The sequence below is a fragment of the Lutra lutra genome, chromosome X (assembly GCF_902655055.1).
Source record: "Lutra lutra chromosome X, mLutLut1.2, whole genome shotgun sequence".
Lineage (NCBI taxonomy): Eukaryota > Metazoa > Chordata > Mammalia > Carnivora > Mustelidae > Lutra > Lutra lutra.
In genome coordinates, this window is record NC_062296.1 from 33,635,470 (window position 1) to 33,662,556 (window position 27,087).

The 27,087-nt window shown below is 41.3% G+C and overlaps 1 protein-coding gene across 1 annotated transcript in view; it reads left to right on the forward strand.

The window, feature by feature from the left end:
- The window catches only part of LHFPL1 (LHFPL tetraspan subfamily member 1), a 46,211-nt gene extending 24,080 nt beyond the window's left edge, over nucleotides 1–22,131 (forward strand). The window contains exon 4 of the mRNA XM_047716074.1: nucleotides 21,168–22,131. Coding sequence (XP_047572030.1) covers nucleotides 21,168–21,349 — 182 coding nt within the window. The 3' untranslated portion in view covers nucleotides 21,350–22,131. The remainder of the gene's footprint in view (nucleotides 1–21,167) is intronic.
- The last annotated feature ends 4,956 nt before the right edge of the window (nucleotides 22,132–27,087 follow it).

The window sequence follows — 27,087 nt, forward strand, 5'->3', positions numbered from 1 at the left end:
AGCTAAACCTGATAGGATTCTGGAAGAGATTGTAAGTGGAATGGACATGTGTAGGAAATTTTAAAGTGCCTCTAGATTTGACTTGCATTAATAAAGACACCTACACTGTCTTGCTAAACTTGATCATAGGAGAAAGATATACAAAATTCTTGTTTCATATGCTCTAAGATCATATACAATCTTCCAGGGACACTCTCTGGTTTTCTAGCATATCTACTCCTTACAGTAGTACTTATCTTAGTCGCTCTTCTTGAAAGAAAGAGATTGGGTGGGGCAAGAAAGGAGAAAAAAAGAACAGAGGGTGCTCTCCAGAAAAAAGCACAATTGTATAAGGAATCCCCATACTCTGGCGCCCCAAAAGTTTGACTATCACCAGCAAGACCCCAAGACCTTGCCTTTACTGCCTACCTGCTTGTACTCACAGACCTTTGTCCCACGTTTTCCTTAGGCTCTTCTTTCCAGCTTCTCTCTTAACTCAGGCAAATGGAAAGTGAAACTGTGCCTCGAGCAATAGTGACTGCCCTGAAAAGATCTCCAGCCACCCCAACCATCCAGACCAGTTTTAAAATGGTCCATCTGCACAGATGGACCATGGCATGAACTCTAGAATGACAGATGACTACCTTTATTATAATGCTAAAATCTCCACCCAAGGTGGAGACTCAGCCTCATTTACATAACATGCAATAGATGTATAAGGCATGGTTCCTTAAGGCACATTTGTGACCTTATGCCTGTCTCTACATACAATAACAAGGCTTCCCTATCTGAATATTCATCCTCACCCTAAATAAAAGGAACCCACCCACCCTTGTTTGGGGACTCATGGCTTTGAAAGCTACTCCCTGTAACCTCCTTATTTGCTGCAAATAAAGTTTACTTTGTGCAACAACTCAACCTAGTGCAGTTTCTGAACTCACCAAGGAGCCAACGCAGGTTGGTTTGTTTACGTGACCACCTTCCTTCCACTGCCTCTCCTGTTTCTAGGTTGTTCTTTTCCTGTCTTGCAGACTGCTGTCCCTATCCTCCCTCAGTGCCTGCTCTAACACCCTGGAAACACACCTGGCTCTGACCCAGGAGTCATTAGTTGAGCCGTTTAAGGAACTGACTGCTTTTTATCTTTTTTACCATTTAAAGAAGAAATCAACTTGTAAGAAACCGTAAGAGACCCCTGAATAGTCAAAATAGTCCTGAGAAAGAACAAACCTGAAAGCATCTTGTGTCCTGATTTCAAATTATAATATAAGTCTATAGTAGTCAAAACAGTATGGTATTGACATAAAAGCAGGCATGTGGAATAATGGAACAGACTAGAGAGCTCAGAAATAAACCCACACAAATATGTCAATTAATTTATGACAAAGGAACCGAGGATATACAATGGGAAAAGGAAAGTCTTTTCAATAAATGGTGTTGGGAAAACTGAACAATCATATGCAAAAGAATGAGGTTGGACCACTATCTTACACCATACACAAAAATTTACTCAAAATGGATTAAAGACTTAAACATAAAGCCTGAAACCAAAAAACTCCTAGAAGAAAACATAGGAAGTATGGAAGTAGCTCTTTTACATAGGTCTTGCCAATCACTTTTGAATTTGACACAAAAAGCAAAGGCAACACAAGCAAAAATAAACAAGTGGGTCTGTGTAAAACTAAAAGCTTCTGCACAGCAAAGAAAACGATCAACAAAATGCAAAGGCAAACTACCAAATTGGAAAAAAATATATGCAAATCATATATTTGATAAGGGATCAATCTCCAAAGTATATAAAGAACATATACAACTTAATAGCAAGTCCCCCCAAACAATCCAATTTTAAAAATGGGCAGAGGATCTAAAGAGGCATTTTTTTTTCAAAGAAGACATACAGATGACCAACAAGTACATGAAAAGGTTCTCAATACCACCACTCACCAGGGAAATGCAAATCAAAATCACAATGAGACATCACCTCACACTTGTTAGAATGGATACTATCACAAAGACAACAAGTAACAAGTGTTGGTGAGGATGTGGCAAAAAGGGAACTCCTGTACTTTTGTTGATGGGAATGCACTATGTAAAACACTGTGGAGGTTCCTCAAAAAATTAAAAACTATATGATTCAGGAATTTCATTTCTTGGTATTTATCTGAAGACAATGAAAACACTATCTCAAAAAGATATATTCACTTCCCTATTAATTGCAGCATGATTTATGGTAACCAAGATGCAGAAGCAAACTATGTATCCATTAATGGATGAATGGATAAAAAAATGTGGAATATGTATACAATGGAATATTACTTAAGCATAAAAAGGAGATCTTGATATTTTCAACAACATGGATGGACCTTGAGGGTATTCTGCTCTGTGAAATAAGCCAGATAAAGACAAATATTGTATGACCTATAAAGCTAACCAAACCAACCAACCAACCCACCAACCCACCAAAGTCATGGATGTAGAGAACTGATTGGTTATTACCAGAGACAGGGGTGGATGAAATAGATGAAGAGGGTCAAAAGGCTCAAATTTCCAATTATCAAATTAGTAAGTCTTGGGGATATAATGTACAGCATGGTGACTATAATTAATAATAGTGTATTATATATTTGAAAGCTGCTGAGTAGATTTTAAAAGTTTTCATAAAAAATGTTATAAATATGTATAGTTATGGATGTTAACTAGGCTTATTTTGATGATTATTTCACAATATATGCAAATATTGAATCATTATGTAGTATGCTTGAAATGAATATAATACTATATGTCAATTATATCTCAATAAAAAATAAATAAGAAATTACAATCAAGTATATAAAACAGGGGGGAAAAATCCCAAACACTAATCAGGAGCTTGCACTGAAACCTACAATAGGAGGGACCTTGCAGATTAATCATTGGGGCTACTTATAGTTAGTGAGACCAATAGGGGTAGGTGACTTTTTCAAGGCCCACAAGAAGGGACTTGGAACTAGCTTCCTGACTCTCAGGCATATTGTAGGTGCTGCTCAATGGCAATCCCATACCTGTTTGTTGAATAAATAATTCATCAGTAAGAAGGGGAAAGTCAGACAAAGGCTCTTAGCAACAGTCTTGTTAAGTGCAAACTTTCCCACACTTTAATTTGATTACGTAAATGAAAGATTTAAGCTGAGAAAGGTGTTTTTATGGTTGTTAATTAAACTCTGGCCATCAAATAGAGATTTCAACAACTTGATCCCACACAAATGAATCCTCAGTCCAACAGTAAATTAATGCATTTCACTCCACCTCCTAGTTGTCCTTCATCAAGCCTCTAATTGGCATCAAAACAGTGGGAACCAGGGTAGAAACCTAAGGGAAGATCGCCTAGTGTTAAGAGTGGGCTTTAGCACAGCTGCATCCTTAGCTCTGTGACCTTGGGCCAGTTTTTCAGCATGTGGGAGCTTATTGCTACCTTCTGGGGTTGTTGTAAGGATTAAATGAGATCACACATGCAAAACACCTAGTACAGTGTTTGGTATACAGTTACCTGTCAACAGTTGTTGTCCAGTTCCAGTATCATCATTGTCATTATAATAATACCAATTGTTGAAATGGAAATGTTCCCAGCACTTTTCAGTAGTTTTCAGAAAAAGGACCTATTACAGCAAGGAGCCATTATTTATTGCATGATGGCTTAAAAACATAGGTTAACAGTAGAAATCTGAGCCTTGCCACTTACTGGTTGTGCATCTTGGGGCATGCTACTTAACCTCACTGTGTCTCCCTTAATGGGGATTGAAAAAATAGTTTTCCCTGTAAGGTTATTGAGAAAATTAAAGGAAGTAATACATGCATACAAAGCATTTAGCACAATAGGCTGCACTAAATGTAACCTGTGTTAGTAGGTAGTCAGCCCAGTTCTCAAGAGCCTCCTTAGTTAGGGAGGATGCCCCAGGTTTGGCTTCTGGGAAGGACAGAGAAACTCATTCCATTTGACAAAGGCCTGCAACAGAGGCTACCCAAAGGCCTTGTGTGTGCTCCCTGTGTTTCCTCTCTCAGAGGCCCATTTCCTTTGCTCTCTCATTATTTCCTCTCATTCTTGCCAGTTCAAAGCCTTTTACGGTGACTCGGGGTTTGGACTTTATGGGTTCAGTTTCCAGGCATTTCCTGTTACCTTTCCTCTCTATCAGTTTCCTTCTTTGTGGACAGTGTGTTTTCTTGTGCTCACTAGAGCACAAGGAAGCAGCTTAATATATTCTCATGTCCACAGAGGGGCAGCAGAGTGTGGTAGAAACAGTTTTGGCTTGGGTATCAGGACAGCTGTGTTTTAATTTTCTGAAATTTGCTTGGGCATGTCACTTCCCCACCCTGAGATTTGGTTTCCCTGTTATAATAGAGAGAGCATTGAACTAGACTGATGAGCGACAGAGGCCCCAGATACCTACCTAGATCCCTGCTGTTACTTACCTTTGTGGTGAGGTCTTTGACTAAATTTCATATTTATCTACTGTATTCTTAAAAAACCAGAAGGGCACGGGTGACTGGGTGGCTCAGTTGGTTAAATGTCTGCCTTTAGCGCAGGTCATGATCGCAGGGTCCTGGGATTGAACCCGAAGTCATCAGACTCCCTGTTCAGCTGGAAGTCTGCTTTTCCCACTTCCTCTGCCCCTCCCTGTCCCACTCATACGCAGTCTATCTCTATTTCTCTCTCCTTCTCAAGTAAACAAATAAAAATTAAAAAAAAATAAAAAAAACCCAGAAAGATGAACCTTAAGTATAAGGCAGCCATCCTAGAGGAGAGGAGGCTTTTAGTATCATTCACCCATGGGAGTGAGGGCCAGGGATTGATTGACCTAGGGGATTGGGAAAAGCAACTCATTTGTTGGGCACCAAGAGCTAGAATGTCCTGGGGAGACTGTCTTTCTGGAAAACTCATGGCTCAGGTGTTGCTTAAGATTTTTTAGTTGTCCTCCTGGCTCACACAAAGAGGAGTTCCCATCCAGAGAAGCTGGGCTAGCTAAGCTGGAACAGGCAGGAGGGAAACAGTGAGTCAGGGAGCAACGTAGTTCAACAGCATATCCCTGGTGCCTGGCACATGCTTGGCGCTCTCTAAATGTTGCACTGAGTGGAATGAACAAATTGCAAGGTGGCTCTGTTGCCATCTTACTTTGTGACCATAGCCAAGTCATTTCAGATCCTTATATTTTTGTGGTTTTTATTGAAATATATTTGACCTATAACATTGTGTAATTTAAGGTATACAACATGTTAAAATGATACAGTTCTATATTGTAATGTGATTGCCATTATAATAATTATTAGCACCTTTATCATATTACATCATTATTTCTTTGTAGTGTTTGGAATAATTAAGTTCTAGTCTCTTAGCAAGTTTGACGATTATAACACAATATTACTGTCTATATTCACTGTACTTTGCATTAGGACCCTAGGGCTTATTGACTACCTGTTGCACGTTTGTACCTTTAAACAACATCTGTCCTATCTCCCCACCCGCCTCCATCTCCTGGTAACCATCATTTGCTCTCTGTTTTGGACCACTTTGGCTCTTTCAGATTTCTCATATACATTTCACTTCTTTAAGCCTAGCTCCCAGCGACTACATTGAGGATGATTTTATCTACCTTAGGGATCGTTTTGGCCATGAAATGACAAAGTGCATGTGAATGTGATTTATGAAAACAATGCCCTACAGGTGTAAGGAGTAGAAGTTGAGAAAGCGTATCTACTGATTCCTCCTATCATTTTAATGACTAAACTTCAGTGCCAGTTTTCTTACTGACCATCTTCTATTAAAAATAGTCAAGAACTTCAAGTTATGAGACTCTATACATCCCATGGGATGCTAAGCTAGTTTCATTTTGATAGAAAAAAAAAAATGATGGTGCTTATAAACATTTCTGCCTTTCCTGAAAATAGCCTGCATGAGAAAGAGGGTGTTTACTCCTGGAATAGTCAATACTTTAGGTGACTTCCAGCCTGGTGACTCCAGAGGATCTAGAAAAGATCGCAAAGAGCAGGTTCTCTGTTTTATTTGACCTTATTTCCCCCACTTAGCGACTTGCAGAGGATCTAGCAGGCTCTCTGTCTCTGTCACTCTGACTGAAACAGTGAGCTGGTTGTCTGTCCACCAGACCACCACCAGATGGCGGTAAAGTCAGGTGAATTCATTCTGTTCCTCTGCTACTTTCTGTCCCGCCTCTGATCCTCAGGTCAAAGAATCTGATTCTTGCTTCATCTCCTTACTTCTGTATCCTCCACTCAAATTTCCTTCTATAAACCTCAATAAAAGTCTTCTTTATCCCCCTCACTTTTAGTGAGGGTTTTTCCTTGGCTACTCTGGATGAAACACTATCCTAAACCTTTGTTTAAAAACAGAAACCCGTTTTATTTTATTTATTTATTTATTTTTAGATTTTTATTTATTTATTTGACAGACAGAGATCACAAGCAGGCAGCGAGACAGGCAGAGAGAGAGAGGAGGAAGCAGGTTCCCCGCCGAGCAGAGAGCCCGATGCGGGGCTCGATCCCAGGACCCCGGGATCATGACCCGAGCCGAAGGCAGAGGCTTTAACCCACTGAGCCACCCAGGCGCCCCGCAAACAGAAACCCGTTTTAAATAGGGGTGTTAGTACCATGGTGCCCATTTCACTGTAGTCTTGTGAGGATGGAATGAAGTGACATACTTAAAACTTCGTACAGGGCCTGAACTGAATAAATGCCATAAGAACTGTCATTATTATTATTGCTGTTCTTTTTTTTTTTTTTTTAAGATTTTATTTATTTATTTGACAGACAGAAATCACAAGTAGGCCGAGAGGCAGGCAGAGAGAGAGAGGGAGAAGCAGGCTTCCCGCTGAGGAGAGAGCCCGATGCGGGGCTCGATCCCAGGACCCTGGGATCATGACCTGAGCCGAAGGCAGCGGCTTAACCCACTGAGCCACCCAGGCGCCCCTATTATTGCTGTTCTTATAGGTTAGACTGACCCATGTTATTTAATAAGTGAAATAGATTTCAAAGGCAAGAACCAGGAGGAAAACTAAGGACAGTTCTTGCACACCCTCAGGGCAGTTCTCTGGCAAAGTTAGAATCACATATTAGGGGTTAACCTATATGTACATCTGCTGTGTTGCATGACTTTTTTAAACCATCTTTACCGAGTCTCACCCAGGTGAGTTGGGAGAAATTGCCTACAAATGTAACTTTCAAGAGAAAGCCCATAGCATTGCATCAAGCTGACTGTAGGTTCTTTTTTTTTTAAATTAACATTGTTAAAATGTCTATGCTGCCCAGAGCAATCTATACTTTCAATGCTATCTCAATCAAAATACCAATGGCATTTTCAAAGTGCTGGAACAAACAATCCTAAAATTTGTATGGAACCAGAAAAGACCCTGAATCACCAAGGAAATGTTGAAAAGAAAAACAAAGCTGGGGCATCAGGTTGCCTGATTTCAAGGTATATTACAAAGCTATGATCACCAAGACAGCATGTTACTGGCACAGAAACAGACACATAGACCAAGGGAACAGAATAGAGAGCCCAAATATGGACCCCTCAACTCTATGGTCAAATAATCTTTGACAAAGTAGGAAAAAATATCCAGTGGAAGAAAGACAGTCTCTTTAATAAATGGTGCTGGAAAAATTGGGCAGTTATATACAAAAGAATGAAAGTCGACCATTCTCTTACACCATACACAAAGATAAACTCTAAATGGATGAAAGACCTCAGTGTGAGACAGGAATCCATCAAAATCCCAGAGGAGAACATAGGCAGTAACCTTTTTGACATCAGCCACAGCAGTGTTGAATACAGTATCTTCTTTCAAAACATGTCTCCAAAGGCAAAGGAGAAGATATATGCAAATGACACTACAGACAAAGGGCTGATATCCAAGATCTATAAAGAACTCCTCAAACTCAACAAATGCAAAACAGTTAATGATGTCAAAAAATGGGCAGAAGACATGAACAGACACTTCTCCAAAGAAGACATACAAATGGCTAACAGACACACGAAAAAATGTTCAACATCATTAGCCATCAGGGAAATTCAAATCAAAACCTCCTTGAGATACCACCTTACACCAGTTAGAATGGCAAAAATTGACAAGGCAAGAAACAACAAATGTTGGAGAGGCTGTGGAGAAAGGGGAACCCTCTTACACTGTTGGTGGGAACACAAGTTGGTACAGCCACCTTGGAAAACAGTGTGGAGTTTCCTCAAAAAGTTAAAAATAGAGCTACCCTATGACCCAGCAATTGCATTACTGTGTATTTACCCCAAAGACACATATGTAGTGAAAAGAAGGGCCATATGCACCCCGAGGTTCATAACAGCAATGTCCACAATAGCCAAACTATGGAAAGAGCCGAGATGCCCTTCAACAGACAGATGAATAAGAAGATGTTGTCCACATATACGATGGAATATTACTCAGTGATCAGAAAACATGAATACCCAACATTGGCATCAACATGGGTGAAGCTGGAGGAGATTATGTTAAGTGAAACAAGCCAAACAGAGAGAGTCAATTATCATATTGTTTCACTTACTTGTGGAGCATAAATAATAACATGGAGGTCATTAGGAAAAGGAAAGGAAAAGTGAATTGGGGAAAATTGGAAGGGGAGATGAACTACGAAAGATTGTGGACTCTGAGAAAAAAACTGAGCGTTTTGGAAGGGGGGGATGGGTGAGCCTGGTGGTGGGTATTAAGGAGGGCATGTATTGCATGGAGCACTGGGTGTGGTGCATAAACAATGAATCTTGGAACACTGAAAAAGTAAAATTAAATTAAAAAATAGATTTCAAAAAAATTATCCTTACTGATACAATTGAAATATTTAAAATCTACATTGATAATGCTAAGTGAAATAAGTCAAGCAGAGAAAAACAATTATCATATGGTTTCACTTATTTGTGGAACATAAGGAATAGCATGGAGGACATTAGGAGAAGGAAGGGAAAAGTGAAGGGAGGTGGGGAATCAAAGGGGGAGACAAACCATGAGAGACTATGGACTCTGGGAATCAAACTGAGGGTTTTAGAGGAGGGGTGTGGGGGGATGGGTGAGCCTGGTGATGGGTATTAAGGAGGGCACATATTGCATGGATCACTGGGTGTTATATGCAAACAATGAATCATGGAACACTACATCAAAAACTAATGATGTACTGTAGGGTGACTAACATAACATAATAAAAATTATTTAAAAAAACTATAAAAAATAAAGATTTATTTATTTATTTATTTGAGAGAGAGAGCATAGAAGGCAGGGGCAGAGGGAAGAGAATCCTAAGCAGATTCCACACTGAGTGCAGAGTCCTATGTGGGCTGGATCTCAGGACCACAACCTGAGCTGAAACCAACAGCTGGTCACTTAACCAACTGAGCCACCCAGGGCCCCTCTCCTTGTAGGTTCTTAATTCAAGTTTGACTTTTCGTCTAAAGGCTGGATGAGTTTGAGCTAATGATATGGTCTCATTCAGGTGATACCCCACTGGACTGTGCATTGCAATCATCTGGGCCCTCTCCCCAGAGATCACAGTTCTGTAGATCTCTAGCAGGGACTAGAAATCTGTATGCTAAAGCTTTCTCCAGACATTTTTTTAAAAATTTCTTTTCAGTGTAACAGAATTCATTGTTTATGCACCACACCCAGTGCTCCATGCAATACGTGCCCTCTATAATATCCACCACCTGGCTCCCCTGACCTCCCACCCCCCGCCCCTTCAAAACCCTCAGATTGTTCTTCATAGCCGATAGTCTCTCATGGTTCATTTGTGGAAACTAGTGGATTAGCTGAAAAGTGTTTAGCTGAGAGGAGAATGGGCCCAGAGTACTGATCATTTTAGGTGCTGTGCTGAGTGCTTTATATGTGTCATATCATTTGACCTTCACCACTGCTCTGTGGTGTCACTTCCATTGTACCCATGGGAGAGTTGAAACTCAAAAATGTTAAATGACTTGCCCACAGGTTCAGTTTGTAAATGACAGGTCATGGTTGCAAATAGCATTCTCTGTCATTCTCACCTAGGACCTTGTTTGTGCACCACATGATTTCTTGAGCACATATGGGCCTGAGCTGGATTCTACTCTCTGGCTAAGTGGCAAACTTGATCAAATACTTATCTGTCTGCTCCATGGCTTTCTCTCTAATGACATTCCTGCCTCTATCTGGGACTTGATGAATGAATAAAACAAATACAAGAGGATTGAATGAAATAATGAATAGGAAAAGTGCCTTGTGAATTGTAAAGTGTTATGCACATGTTGGGTGGTATTATTTGTGGCATTGGTTGTTACCCAGAGATACTGGGTCCAAGGAGAGCCATTAGGGTCTATATCTATTGGCCAATGGAGCATGGATAGAAATAGCTGATGTTCAAACCTAACCTTGCAGGTATGGGGCTAAGTCAATGGCTGGAATGAGGGAGCACTTGCTTCTGAGTCCTGAGCTTTGTCAGCTTTCCTGTTCTGGCATTCTAGCATTCATAAGTGTTTGAAGATTCTGTCAAAAGTACATAACAGTAGAGCAGTGATGTGGCTTGCTGCAGGTGGTGAGGATGTGTGCACCATTGCTCCTTCCTCTTTCTGGACTCCGTCTTTGGGGTAGAGGCTGCAGTGGCTACTGTTCAGTTTTGCTGGAGGGCATCACTCTAGAAGATCAAGTCTTGATCCTGGCAGGCACACCCCTAGAGGATGAGGCTATCCTGGGTCAGTGTAGAGTGGAGGCTCTGATCATCCCAGAAGTAGCCAGCCTCATGCTTGGAGGTAAAGTCCATGGTTCCTGCCCACTTTTGGCAAGAAGAAGGGCCTCAATGCCAACTCTTAAATCCATTGTAATCCTGGCTTTCCCCAATAAAGCCACTTAGTCCCATCAGAAAAAAAAAGTATATAACAGTCAATCAGTAAGCATATGATGGGCACTTACTGTATATGAGATACCGAATGAGACCCCACATAATTTTAAAAGAATTCAAGAACATAGTCTTCAAGAAGCTTTGAGGAGACATTTTATATATGTCTATTTATCAAATACAACCATAATAATATCAATCCCAAATCATAATGATATCAGTCATCAGGAGGAATAAATGCTGCGATACTGCTAAGGCACATGGGAACTCTAGAACCTACCTTCTTTCTCTTAGCCTCAATTTTCATCTATATTATAGGAAACAACCCGTGACTCTCTCTATATTCTTAAAGATACTGCATGCCATTCTCTTGGTATGTCTTTCATTCTGTGGCTAAAGTGATATTCCAAAAATGCAAATCTGATGTCATTCCCATTCTTTAACAATAGTTCCCCATTGCCTGCAGGAAAAAAATTCCTTAAGCATAGCCTGCAGGGACCTTGGCCATCACTTCCATCAGCACTCAAGTTCCTCCTCCTGCCCAGCCACACTGAAATACCATGTTCTTTCAAACCTTTACAACCTTGCATGTGTTCTTCCCATAGTTAGGAATACCCTTCTCCCCTTCCTCAGCTAGTTAACTCCCTACTTCTTCTTGAAAACTCCCTGCCCTCTTTCAATTGCACTTGATGCCCCACATCTATATCATCATATTGCTCTCTGTCATAGCACCTGTCACACTAATAGTCTGTTTACTTGTTCCATTTCAGTCTCTGGCTCCCTTTCACCCAGTCTAGCTTATTGATCTTACCTATGCAAGAACAACATATTTAAAGAGCTTACCACAGTGCCTTTATTAGCTGAAAAAGTTCAAGTGGATGCAATCAGAAATCTATCAAGCAGATGCTAGAGGAGAGGGGCCAATTTCTTAGAGGCCAAGTATCTTACAGAGCTCATGCTGAGTCAAGCAGGTCCAGTACTTGGTTTTTGACTAGTCCTTTGGGGAGAGTACCTGTCTTAGTCTATTTGGACAGCTGTGAAAGATGCTCAAGACAGGATGGCTTACAAACAACAGAACTATATTTCTCACAGTTCTGGAGGCTAAGAAGTCCAAGATCAGGGTGGCAGCAGATTTATTGTCTGGTGAATTTTTTCTTCCTGATTCATATTTGTCAGTCTTCTCACTGTGTCCTCACATGGCACAAGGGGGTAAGGGAGTTCATTGGGGTCCCTTTTATAAGGGCACTACTCCCACTTATTAAGGTTTCACCCTCGTGACCCAATCGCCTCCTAAAGTCTCCACCTCCAAATACCAATATATTGCATGTTAGAAGTTAACATGAGTTTTGGGGGACATGAACATTCAGTCTACAGCAATTCCCAAAGCTCTTCTGAAATGTTTATTCAAGTCTAGTCTGATGGGCTATATAAAGAACAACACAGAGTGACATGAAGGTTTATTCAGGGGTAGGTGGGGGCCAATCTTGAGAAAGACACAGAAGCACAATCTAAGTTGACCTGATACTTAATTACTCTCCTTTATTCCCCAATGAAGAAAAAGATGATCAGAGTAGTTAAACTCAGTATCCTGCAGGAAATAACATAAATAGGAAAGACTGGTTGGCAACGTACAAGTATGGGTCAGAAGCAAATGCTTACTTGTATCAGGAAAGATTTCAATGGAAGGGCTCAATTTTTTTGGCAGAAGTGTATGAGAAAAAAAAATTCAACCCTATCAGGGCATCTCTGTCACCATGAGGGTTTGATTCTTTACTGAGTGCTACCTTGACTTTCTAGGAAGTGGCTAGAAATAGTGGCTACTAACAAAAAACACATTTACCTGAATTACTGACATTTCCAAAGGATTTTTTGTTTTGCCTTTTTCTCTGGCAAGGGAGCCTAACAGGCTTATGGAATCTTTAATAGGTTCTGGGCCTCCAATCTGGGCTGCTGTTGAAATACACGCCCAGCCTGGAGAGTGAGAAGAAAGCTGTCCTCATGGCTTTGGCTATCTTTTTGCTGGGGGCTATAGTGGGGTAGGGGATGGATAGGCTATTTTGCAATTGCCCTTGAATTCATTGGCTTTGCTTTATTTTTTACAATTATTCATCTGTGCTGGACCTAGCAGAGAAAGTTCTCTCCTCATTTAGCTTGGCTGCATTGAAAATATTTTTATGCTGCTACCTATGGAGACCCTATAGTTAGCAGTATCTCTCTGAACAGATGGGACCACCAGCTTCTTCCAAACCCTTGCTGCCTGCTTAACACAAAATGCAGGTCCCCATTGCAAAAATATGTTGAATAAGCAAATAGAAACCCTATCCTTCCCCCCACCATACACACCAAATAGCAGTTTGGGAGGTGGGTTGCAGTCCTGGTTTCATAAGCTCAGATGGTGCTACAGTGGTGGGAAGAGCAGCTGATTTTCCTGAGCTGGGTCTACTCTGGAAAAACCCCACCTTTATTAGGAAGAGGTCTGTTGAAGACCTCAGCCTCTCCACTCAGTCCTTATGTAACAGGTTCTCTGGTGTTCTAATCTTATACTAATGTTTTCTAAACTAACTCCACCTGCCTTTCTTTTCTTCTTCTTCTACCTACCCCCATTGACTCTCTTTTAGACTCTTTCTTTTCTTTGATCTCTCTCTAGATCTTCCCCTTTCCTACCCTAGAATTCTAAAGGAACTTAGGTATCTCTCTGTAGCTGAGGTGATTGCTCTGCAGGGCCAGTGCAGGCAGCCTGGTCTGATATGATGAATGCTGGGAAGGTCCCCCTGGTGGCTCCTAGACAGACATCTCTGCATATCTATTCTGTCTACTCTAGAAGGTGAGTTTGAGGGCAATATGCTGGTTCCCATTGCAGGTCCTCCTCCATCCTTGGGGTCACTTTCCCCTTTATTATGCCTATACGGCTAGAGCAGTATCTCTCAAGTTCCCCGGATATTGGAGTATATTAGATGATAAATATATCATTTTATTAGATGATAAAACTGATGACAATATTGTTGCCTTGTGTTGTAACTTCTATACATTTACACAAATATATATTGACATGTATCCACCATTATACTATCATGCAGAGTATTTTCACTGCTCTACCAACCTCCATGCCCTGCCTATTCATCCCTCCCCAAACCTACCAACTCATGGCAACCATTGATTCTTTTATCCTCTCCATAGTTTTTTCCTTTTTCAGATGTCATAGTCAGAATCCTATAATACGCAGCCTTTTCAGATTGGCTTTTCACTTAGTAATATATATTTAAGTTTTCTCCATGTTTTTCATGGCTTGATAGCTCACTTCTTTTTAGTGTTTAATAATATTCCATTGTCTGGTTGTACCATGGTTAATTTATCCATACACCTATTGAAGAATATCTTGGTTGATTCCAAGTTTTGGCAATTATGAATAAAGTTGTTATAAACATCACTGTGTAGGTTTTTGTGTGGACCTAAGTTTTCAACTCCTTTGAGTAAATACTAAAGAGCATGATTGCTGGATCATATGGTATATGTATCTTTAGTCTTATAAGAAATTGTCAAACTGTCTTCCAAAGTGGGTTTACTCTCTTTATGCCTTTTCCCTCTTTCTCTAAGCAGGAATCCTTTCTTTGGATTAGTTCTCTAGCATTGTTGGCTTCTAAGCTGGCATTCTGCAAAGAAGTGTCTCTGTTAGACTCTTCCCTACTATGATTCCCAATCCTGATGCCCACACCAGTACTAGACCCCACCAAAAACATCAGCCTGTGGCTTACGCCTTCCAGTAGTTCGTCATGACCCATTTAAGGTTGGCCAGACACCATATCCCTAAGGACATAGGACTGGTGCTCTATGGAGAGGGGTCAGTTTAAGTATCAGCCAGTGACAATTTGTTCTCTAAACAGCAGAGATGTAATAATATAACTTAATGCTGAATCAAAGAAAATAGAGTCAAGCTCCAAACCATTTTGATTTGCAACTTGGAATAAAAGCAACATGTCTTGATTTAAATGTCAGGCCCACTGCTGAGTGAGGATTTAATAACTTTTATGAGGGATCTTGTCACAGCAAATTCAGCACTGGAATAGAATGACTCAGATAGAGTGTTAGAAATTATACAGAAGAGCACAAAAAGGAACAGGCTTCTCCTAGGGCTCCTCTAGAAATTTTTGCATAAAACTAATTTGTAGTTAGGACCTCTTTTCTCCCCTTATCCTACTGCCCAGTCATTCTCTTCACAGATACCTATGCATGTATGTAGAGACAATCCCCAGCTGTGATGTTAGCTCACTGAATTATTTTCTGAGGACATGAGAACAATTCTAGCGTGGAGGCTCAGAATTGGTTCAGTCTGAAAGGTGAGGCAGAATTGAGCCTGGTTATTTCTGAAAGGGACCTCAAGAACACATCTGGTCTTTATTGCTTTGTCTTTAGACAGATACTGAACTACTTTCTCCCATTTTAAAGGTGAGATAGCTGAAGTCCTGTGGGGTTAAGAGATTTCTTCAAAGACTCCTATCTTCTGATTCTCAGGGAATCAGTACTTTCTCCTGAATACCTTGTGAGATCTCTCTCCTTGACTTTCCCCAGCTTCCCTGGGCTAACATACTAGAATGCTCAAAGCTGACACTGTCTCGGTTCCAGTCAGCTTCCCAAGTCAATAGGAAACCATGCACAGCTGTTCTTTAAGAAAAAGATTCTTTTCTGTTGGCCTAATTGTTCAGTTATCAAGATTCATTTTGGAGGTAATTTAAAGTGTAAATATCTGGTGTTTGCCTAGATGAAGTTTTCCTAACCTCAAAAATACTGACATTTTTGGCCAGATATTTTTTTTTTTGTTCTCTAGCGTTATGTATTGTTGGATTATGTATTGTTGGATGTGTACCAGCATCCTTGTCTTCTGGTTAACTGGTCTCTTCCTACAGTATACAACTGTTTCCAATCCCTTTCATACAAAGATTTTAAGTTATCTTCCCAAACTATACCTCTAGCTCAGTCTTCCCTAATAGGAAGCAAGACACTCCACTCCTACCCCCATGGATACTTGACAATATCTGTCGATATTTTCAGTTTCCATAACTCAGGAGGGAGGGATAAAGTGTAGACATCTAGTAGGTAGAGGCCAGTGTGTTACAATGCACAAGACAAACCTCCCCCTCCACCTCACCTCACTCCCATACAACAAAGATTTTTTTGGCCCAAAATATCTTTAGTGCCAAGGCTGAGGAACCTTGTTATATCATTTCATCCTCTGGTCAGAAAATTTCCATTGTTCCCCATTGTTTGTGGGAAAGATGCCAGATTTCACGAGTCCTCCTGGTCTATATTCAGCTTATTATTTGCCAACTACAGCTCCTTTTCTGAAGCAACTCTGAATGGGGTACTGTTTCTGAAACGTGTTGTCAACTTTCTCACTTACATAACTTTGGTCACACCAACCACTCCGACTGCCTAGAATGCCCACTTCCCACTGCTAAAGTCAAGTTGAAATGATATCTTCTCTATAAAACACTATCTAAGCCTAAATTCTCTCAGATACAAATAATTCTTTTCCTAGATGTTCCTGTAGTATTTCCATGCTCTTAAGGCATTTATCATGTTCATAGTAGAATGGAAATTTTGAGGTGGAAGGGGCTTTTAAAAATCTGTCCAGCAATGGGGCACCTGGGTGGCTCAGTCAGTTAGACATCTGCCTTTGGCTCAGGTCACAATCTCAGGGCCCTGGGATCGAGCCCCACATTGGGCTCCCTGCTCAGTGTGGAGTTTGCTTCTCCCTCTCCCTCTGCATTCTCTCTCTCTCTTCTCATTCTCTCTCAAGTAAATAAATAAATCTTTAAAAAAAATCTGTCCAGAAAAATTCCCTTCACTTAAAGAAAAGGAAACTGAGAATCAGAGAGCTGAAGTGACCAGTTGAAGGCATACTTTCCCATAAGTCTTGGACCATAGTAACTTGTATCCTTGGCTCCACTCTACTGGCATGGTTGAAATAGATGACCATGGACTTTCAGTCTTGGCACTCACATCTGAATTCTGACACTCGTAAGTCGACAGTGACTTTTCTTTCTGAGATTCTGTTTTCTCAGCTGTTAATGAAAATTAACTGTTGTGAGAATCGAATGAGATGGTGTATTCAAAATGTCTGGCACATGGTAGGTACTTAATAAAATATTTGTTAGATGAATAATCAACAGTGCTTTAGGGAGTAGGACTTAAGGATTGGTGATGGTCCATGGGACTTCACTAAAAGGTGACTGGAGGTAAAGTGTGGTATCTCATTATCACTGCTCCCTATTTTGTATCCTTCCATGGGAAACACAAATTCCTTTGTAGGCCATCAGACTAGTGTCCACGCTTTCTGTGGAGTATGTGAATACTGACAGTTCCTCTCAACTTGAAGACATAGTTCTGGAAAATTTTGCTTTGTTCTACCCTTTTGCAATGCTACTGATATAACCTCTCTATTCCCTCAAGCAAATAACAGGTAGGGTTGTGGGGAAGGGCTGGATAGAAGATATATTTCCTCCAATTCTCCTTGGCTGCCTCTGTGGCAGCAGCCTGGAGCTTAGGTGCTGTTCAGTGGCCTAATAGGAGTCTCTGTGAGAAGAAACCGATTGCATTTGGTGTGGCCATGGGAACATTTTTTGGTGCTGGCTCCTAACTCTGTGATACCTAGTTCTGACATGACTTCAATAAGGTTTATTGAAGCTCTTCTAGCCAGCTCTTCACTCTGGAGCTACCCACTCTGTCAGCTTTCTTCCTGCCTGGGGCTTTGGGATAATGGCATGCTATACATTTATTCCTTTCATTTACAGAAACAAGTCTTTCCCTGGTCCTAGGTTGCATGTATCTAATAAAAATATCCCTCCTACTCTAATAGGGGGATGACTTGACAAGTAACTGAAGAAACAGAGTGAGTCTTCTGATGCCTTGTCTAGATTAGACTGGGAGCATGCCAGAGAGGAGGAAATTGCCTGACGGTGGGTCCACTCCAGGGCTAGCTCCTTCTACTCTACCATGTGAGCACAGGAGATTTTGGTTAGGAGGGCTACGGGAAAAGCTCAGGTGAATCTATTACTAATTAACTTAGGAACCCCCTCTTTAGGGCTTATAGGTCAAGGGTCCTCTAAGAGGAAAAAATGGCTTTCGGGAGGGTGAGGAAACCAGTAGAGAGGACAGAGTACCACTTTGAGAGTAAAGAGATTTGGTCTGGATCCCTGCCTCTACCTCTCTGCTTCTGAGAGAGTTCCTAGGGCTATGAAATAAGCCTCACATTCATGTCTGTGAACTGGGTACAATATAACCTTCAAGCTTCTTCCTGAGGATGGTGGAAGTTGAAGGTTTGCCCATATGTAGAGTTTTCACCTTGTGAAACCAAAAGCATTATATAAAATCCCCTTTTTTTAGCGAATAAGTATGTGTGTATGTCTAAAAGGAGGTGTGACAAGGTAGACAGAGGATACAAATCTATTGGCTGATTACCTCAGTATGGTATTCTTCAGTTTACCTTTTCCAGAGGCCCACCATTATTGTTCATGTTGAGGCCACTTTGTGGATAGTTGAATTATTTTCTCTAAGAAGGGTTCAGTTTCAAATTCACTCTATCTAAGGATTGCATTGTTTCCATATCTACTATAGTTTGGCTCTCAGTATAATTTTGGGTGGGACCATGGGATTTCAAGAGTTATATGACTGCCTCCACCTATTGGTAAAATACTGTCTCTTCTGAAGAACTAAACTTTGACATTGTCATGGCAGGGGATAAGGGATTCAAGTACAGAAGGAAGTATACACAGTACTAACAAGAACCTTTGATGAAGGAATCTGACTTAGGAGTCAGGAATTAATGATTGGGCTGAGCTTTGAAGAATGACTGAACATTGACTAGGCAAAGAGAGTGGTGGGAAGTATTTGTGTACATGTACATATGCAGTAAGCAATTTAGGCAAGAGAGTAGGCATAGGTCTTATGATGGGAAGAACTGTAGCACATTCCAGAAACAAATAGAATAATACTACAGCTGGTTTCATAACTTTAATAAAAAATTTAAGCCATAGATTTGTATGTTGAGGATTAAAAATGCAAGTGTACCCATATTTGGAGTATTGTTAGGCTAAAACATGCACAGTAAGCACCCACTGCTGATAGAGCTTAGGAGATATGATCAAGAAAAAAACAAATACATCTGCACTGTTGAGCCAACAGTCTGGAAGTGGGTAAAGGGCAGATGAAAAATATGTCACATGCAAAGTTTCCTCCCAACATTTTATCCAACAGGTACACCAATGTAAGGGATATAGATAAACTCCTAGAGGGCTACTTGGTTGAGGTGACTTGAGCCCACTGGGATTAATCTGGAAAAGTTTCCTGGAAGTCCTGGATAGTGTTCTGAAGAAGATATGAATTGGTGAATAAGAGGGAAGAAGCTGTTTCTGGCAGGAGAGACAGTATGGATAATACTTTGGTGGTGGTAGGAACACTATTGCTGAGGTGAGAAATTTGGGATAAATTAGGCTGGCCTGAATGGAAGAGCAAAGAGCCTACCTTGAGGCCATGCTATAGTCTTTATATGACATGCCAAATAGTCAATTAAAAGAAGGAAAATTAAAGTTCACTGAACACCATGTGAACAAAAGCAATTGATTATTAAAAAGTATAACCAAGATGCCCTTCAACAGATGAATGGATAAGGAAGATGTGGTCCATATACACTATGGAGTATTATGCCTCCATCAGAAAGGATGAATACCCAACTTTTGTAGCAACATGGACGAGACTGGAAGAGATTATGCTGAATGAAATAAGTCAAGCAGAGAGAGTCAATTATCATATGGTTTCACTTATTTGTGGAACATAACAAATAGCATGGAGGACATGGGGAGTTAGGAGAAGGGAGTTGGGGGAAATTGGAAGGGGAGGTGAACAATGAGAGACTATGGACTCTGAAAAACAATCTGAAGGGTTTGAAGAGGTGGGGGTGGGAGGTTGGGGGAACCAGGTGGTGGGTATAAGAGAGGGCATGGATTGCATGGAGCACTGGGTGTGGTACAAAAACAATGAATACTGTTATGCTGAAAATAAATTAAAAAAAATGACTAAAAAAAAAAAGTAAGTTATCAGGGCACCTGGGTGGCTCAGTGGGTTAAGCCTCTGCCTTCGGCTCAGGTCATGATCTCAGGCTCCTGGGATTGAGCCCCACATTGGGCTCTCTGCTCAGCAGGGAGCCTGCTTCCCCGCTCTCTCTCTGCCTGTCTCTCTGCATACTTGTGATCCCTCTCTCTCTGTCAAATAAATAAATAAAATCTTAAAAAAAAGGAAGCTATCAAGATCAGTCTTGACATCTCCAACTAACTGACAATGGTCAGGACTAGCCTTCTATAGGACTGTGAGGTAGGTGAAGGTCACTGTCTACCTCTTTTCTCAGGGCCCTTCTATAATTTTCTATCACTGCATCTTCTACAGTTTCTGACGTCTTGTTTGCTTAGGCATTTTATTTTAACAATTAGTTGTTACTCTATTCCCTTATAAATTAATAGCTCTCCTTTCTTTGGGCATTGGCATTTTCTGAGGGAAAATTCTCTGAGAAAACATAAATACTTCAAAGGACAGAATCTACCTCTGATAGAAAGGCAGGTGGTGGAGTGGATGTTTTTAAGCAGGTGACCTTCCCTATTACCCTTTAAATTGAAACTACTGCTTTACAAGCTTGACCTTGATTCTAATATATTTCTTCCTTGGATACTGAAAGGGTAGGTTAAGATAGAGGCATGTAACAAGGGGCAATGGATTTTTATTTATTTTTGTGCCTGTCAAATCTCCTGATGGTGCAGAATACAATTCTTTGGAAATAGTCTGTGCATGGCAGTACATCGATGTTGTGAAAAAGGTAAAGCTTTAGAGTCAAGATTAGCCAGAGTTTATATTCTGACTCTATTGCTGTCTAGCTCTCTGATTTTTCACAATTAACTTAAACTGTGCCTCAGTTACCTCATCTTATATAAAACAGGGATAATAAGAGTGCATATCTCATATAGTTACTGTAATGGTCAATGAGATGTATGTCTAAGGAGTTTAGCATAATTCTTGACACTTGATCAAATTGTTCTTGTCATCAGTTTCATTATGGCACCATCATTGCTACCACCCACACCACCCCCAGATTCCTACTGTAACAGAATAAAATTCTATAACTTCTTGGTAAAGCAAATACCAACCATCAGCAAAAGAGGAAAGGGGGAAACAGGAGGCCCAGTTGCATTCACTGTTTCATATTCTCACATTAACTCTAATACCCCAAGGAGAATGTATGAGAAGACAACCCAACCCTCATGTCTCTGTCCCTATTTCTACAGGTACCTGTCGGCTTGGCTGGGCCTATTACTGTGCTGGAGGTGGAGCAGCTGCAGCCATGTTGATCTGCACCTGGCTCTCTTGCTTTGCTGGAAGAAACCCCAAGCCTGTCATGTTGGCAGAAAGCATCATGAGGAACACCAATTCTTATGCCATGGAGCTTGACCATTGCCTCAAATCTTGAGATTTGGCAGAAGATTGGAGAGGGTGGGAAAGAGAAAGGAAGATGGCCTTGAGAAGAGGCACTAACACTGGGCCACTTGCTAACCACCTGCTAGTAGTATAGCCACATGTTTGCATGCTTTTTAAATCACCAGTCACTCATTTTCATTTTCCCTTAAGCCAGTGGGTCAGTGCTTATTTACAAAATTCATCAAGAACAATGATTCTCTCAAATGTTTACCTAACTGGTGAGTACCCACTAGCCCTCAAGTCCCAGTGTTCCTTTGTGCAAAATAAGGAGAAGACCTCACCTGGAAGGTAACTTCATGATCAAGCAGATCTTCAGAGTTCTACAGATCCTGTCTATCACTTAAAGGTTGTGTAAGAACACATGTGCAGGGAAGGACCAGGAGATGAACAGGGCTGGTTCCTACCACTCCATGCATATGGCCCTCCCCCTGGTCTTTACTGCCGTATCCAAACATCTATGGAGTGCCACTGCTCAAATTTTTGTGACTTTCTCTGGACTGTACCTTGACTCTTCCTACTCTCTCCTGCTTCTCTTCCTTTCCAGTTGTGGGGAAGCTTGTGGGGAGAAGTACTCCCATTGGGGAAAATACTAATCAAGGATGATTGCATATAGTCTAAGACCCCTTCCTTATTATGCTTTAGAATATTCATAAGAGTTCATTTTGTGTTCTGGCTGGGTGACTGGCATCAACCTAGTGGCAAGTATTGCCTAGTCCCTTATAGATACAGACATGATATTCATCCAATGTTCTGAGCAGAGACTAGCATTTGTTGCATTCAATAAACATGAATTCACAATGATGATGACAAGGATGTTTCTGCTGGCTCCTTATTAAAATTTCTATTAGAGTTCATTTTTATTGACTAAGAAATTCACAGTGGCCTTTTGTTCCAACAGTCATTCCTAGCATAATATAAGTTTCTCTGCCTGTTTCAAAGACTGGTCATCAAATTCTTTCCCCTCCATCTGGGGTGAATTAGACATGAAAGAACACAGCTTTGGTGTTACCTAGGGTGGATGTATTTTTAGGGCTGGCCTTCATCCCATCTGTGCTCAAGTCTGATGGATGGTGTAGATGAACCTGGTGTCTCCCAGGAACAAAATTTGTCTCCCTCACTCCAATTAATTCAGGCCAGCTCTATTGTTCTATAACTACAGCTCTAGGGATTAGGGAGAGCTGGGGCTCAAAAGGCCAACTCATCTCTTTCTATCCTTAATCACTCCAGAGTGGTTTGGGTACAGCCCCACCTGGAAGGGAAGAAATGGCAAAAACTGTCTTCATTAGTTACATGCCATTTCAAGAAGGGTCAGGGTCCTGATATTGACCTTACATAGGTAAGTGACTTCAAGCATATATTTCATTCATGAGCTCATTCATTAATCTAGTCACTCATTCAGGACACATCTCTTGAGTATCCTCCTAGATGCTGCATTCTGTGCTAATTGCTGTGAATGAAGGAAGAAGAAACACTTTCTCACCCTAAAAGAGAGAGTGGTAGGCATTGACAGACATATAGATAAATAATGGCCAGTGTCTTAAGTGCTAGTAAGCGAAGAAGAGGGGGCTAAAGAATCATGCAGCGAGGTGATTAAACCAACTTGGAGTGAAGGGGTTCATGAGAAAAATTTATAGAAAAGATGATGCCTAAGATAAGTCTGAGAGCTGTAGTAGAAAAAGGAGCAGGGGCATGAAGACATGAAAGAATATGGCATCATCATGAAAGCAATGAACAGGGTGTAAAAAGGGTGGTGACAAAAAATGAAGCTGAAAAGGGAGATACTACCCAGATTCCGTGAGGCTTTCTAGACCGGGATAAAGAATTTGGATTTTATCCTAAAGGAGCACCACAGAAAGGGAAGCAACATGAACGTATTTGTGTTTTTTCAAAGATCAGTTTGATGACAGTAAGGAGAAAGAGAACAGGGAGAAACTGGAGATACTTCAGTAACCCAAGCATAAAATATCCAGTCCTGACTAAGGTAGTAACTGTGGGGCTTGAGCAGATGGATGAATTTGAAAGAAGCTATATTAGGTTAGGTCCCATAGCACTTAGTCTAATGGATATGTGTAGGTGAGGGTGCAAGTGAAAGTTTGGGATGACCACTTTGGGATACTGGTGGTTCTTATTACCAAGTTGGGGAATACTAGAGGAATAACGTAGTAAGGAACTGATGATTGAATTCACGTCAAAAATTATCTTCCTCGGGGCACCTGGGTGGCTCAGTGGGTTGAGCCTCTGCCTTCGGCTCAGGTCATGATCTCAGGGTCCTGGGATAGAGCCCCGCATCAGGCTCTCTGCTTGGTGGGGAGCCTGCTTCCTCCTCTCTCTCTGCCTGTCTCTTGGCCTACTTGTGATCTCTGTCTGTCAAATACATAAATAAAATCTTTAAAAAAATTATCTTCCTCATGGAACTAGATTAAGTGTTTAAGGTAAGGCAAGTTGAACACACCTCATTGGAAGGGAAGCATTGTTGTAGTTGGTTTTGCAAGTATAAGAAAGATGACCAAGAAGACGACTAAGAACAGATAAAACAAAAATAGAACCACCTCAAGCCTCATTTTTATTATGTAGACAAAATAATGCAACTTTAATTTAGGAAACCCCAAGATATGGATAAGAGCTCAAGTATCTGAGAAAAGGCAGACCACTCTCCTTAGAAAAGACAGATCAGGTGATATCTCTTCTTAGGATAGGGAACCTCCTGGAATTCAGTGGGATAGAATTTGTGGAAGTGTTATAAGTCTTTAAGCTACGGTTTTGGCAAGAAACAGATGGCATACTCAGTAAGGTATACTTAACTGGGATGAACTTGATGCAAGGGCCATTTGTGGTGGTATGTGTAGGATTAAAGGAAACTGCCAGTGCTTGTGGGACATAAACATACTATGAACAGAGGGGAGCTGTTATCACCTGTAAGCCTGAAAGGGTAAGGGGAAGAAACTGTGTTATTGGAACCCAGAAAGAGCTATACAGGTGCAAGAGGGGGAGTGACTGATAAGAGCTATGGTTTAGGTAGCACAATGTGGACTCAGCTTAAATGCAACACATCTGGGAGGGAGACAGGGGCATAAACTCTATATATCTCACTCTCTTACCACTCTGATCTCCTGTCAGTGTCCACCATTATCCAGACCCAGCCAGATGCCAGCTGGTAAGGAAGCCTGTTGCTACAGTCCACTGAGGTCAGCTTTGGCACAGAACATGGCAGAGAGGGGCAGAGAATAAACCTTGGGGGGTGTGAGGGGCAAATGGAAAATAACAGCGCAGGGAGTGTACTTGGCCCTTGACAATGTCATTCCCTTACACAGTGCTCCCTAGGAAGCCTTTGCTTTGCTGCCCTCCAAGGCATAGACAACCAAACACACTGCAAAGTAGTTATACCCTAAAGAGGAGACTGATCAGGAAGAAGTTAATTCCAAAGAACCATTTTAAATAACTTTCACCTCTTATAAGGTACTAGTTAGTTGGAATGTTTCCTCTCCTTTTCCAGAGAAAGGAGATAGGATTTAAAAGGGATTTTTTTTTTCCTGTAAGGAAGCTAGGCCTTCAGGGGCTTATACTTAAAAGGGATCCAGCCCCTTGTTCAATTTGAATTTCAATTCCTTTCTGTCTGTGTATGGTTTCTTTGCTGTCAAGCCTTGTTATTGTGTAGATGTCTGACTAGCCTGTTCCCCACCCCCACCATGGCCTGGAGTAAGCTCTTGAAAGCTAAGCCTGCCTCCTCTGGCTGTTGTTGAACAGAGAGGAAGGAGAAATGACTCAAGTGAGAGACTGTGGCAGTCATGCTCCTTACCTGTGTACACAGGTGACTCCTGGAAACACACAGATTTTCTTGAGGGGGGTGACAGGAGGGAGGCTATTCACCTGGACAAGCTCACAATCCACTGAGTATTTCATAAGAGCCCATTAGCAGGACTTTCTTTCAGGAAAGAATGCCAGATTGACAGTAACTGCCCCCATTCACATGCCTTCATGTCTGTAGGGTTATAGTTTCTCCACCTGGGATGGCCCTTGGTATACTGCAAATGTTAAGTCATTCAGGTGTGTCTTAGGTGATCTTGTCCCTCATTATTCCTGGTCCCAGTGGAGTAGCTGCCTCCATTCACTTGCAGCTACTTGTGATCGGGCACTGATATCCTGCCTTGCCGAGGTGGAAAGGAAATGAAAATGAAAAGACTCTGACCTCTGAGTAAGGGGTTTCTGGTTTCTGCAAGAATTGGTGACCATATGGGGTTCTTGCTGGATGAGGGGAAACCCTGGGAAGATGAGGGCATGAGGAAGCTCCTGAGAAGCACAGGCTTCATAAATTGTCAAACATGGTGTGCAAAGAGGGAGGGCCTGGCCCCTTCATATGTGATAAAGACACTTTCTTTGGTCTGGCTTTCACTTTTGGTAGAAATACTAATGTGGAGAAACTTCAGGATGGTATTTGGTCCAAGGCAACCTGTTGGTGGGAAGGGGGGAGGAAGTTTCAAGAAAATAGTGAATGCATTTTGTAAAAGATGGAAGGCATCCCACTTGGTGGTTTGAAGGGAAAGGTGCGCTATTTCTAGAATGCATTATCAACCTCTTACCAGGCCTAGTAAATTTTCTTAGCAGACAGGAAGCAGGACCCTTTCAAGGAGTCATCTCCACTCCATGCCCTTGGTTTAAAAGCATGAGCTTAAGATATTTATTACTGGCCTCTCTTTCAGATGTAGAGATATGTATTTTCAGCTTCAATTTTCATTTTGTCTACTTATGAGATTAGGCTCTCGCAGGGTTGATCTCTTCTCTGAATGCATTGAACCCCCACTGAGTCCTCAAAGCTAAAAGCAAAATAAACAGTTGCTATGTGTGCACACAAATGATTTAGATTTTCATTATACAGAGCTGCTGATATGTCAGGAGGCAGAAGTAGGGGAAGACAAAATGCTTGGTTTTGACTGTAGCACTGTATCCTATTCCTTCCTTCCTCTCTAGAAAGGAGGCCCTAGAGAACAGTACTTGGGAAAGGGAGACCTTGAGGTCAGCTGGTATCCATGAGGGCAGCCCACAATGTTGTCTTCTTTTCATGTACTGCCCCCACTTCCTGGAGAGATGGTGGCAACTACAGAAAGGAAACAAAGTTGGTAGAAAGGTCAAAGGGAATAAAAGGAGAATAGATAAATAGGTAAATATTGGCATTATTCCAGAGACATGCTGCCTCTTCCCAATGTGGCCTATTAGAATCTCATTTGGTGGTGGTGCCTGGGTGACTTAGTCAGTTAAATGTCCGCCCTCTGCTCAGGTCATGATCCCAGAGTCCTGGGACCAAGCCCTGCATTGGAGTCCCTGCTCAGTGGGGAGTCTGCTTCTTTCTGCCTGCCACTCCCCCTGCTTGTGCTAGATCTCTCTCTCTCTCTTTCTGTCAAATAAATAAATTTTTTTTAAAAGAATACCATTTGGGGAATTTTGCAATTTTGCACTTCTTTCCAAGACATCTCTTTGTACCTTCTGAGCTAAAATACTGACCCCCTAGACAACATGGTAGAGTGAAGACTATCTAGGTTTTGGAGTCAAGCAGCTCAAGGTTTCAATCCCAGCCTAAACATTTCCAAGCTTTGTCTCTTTGGGCAAGTTACTTAACTTCTCTTTGTTTACTAAACTTTCTGAGACAGCATCTCCTATTTGTTGTTGGCCTTCACATTCCCAGGAGTTATGCTAGACATTTACCATTCAGCAGCTCCATACCTTCCACTTCACATT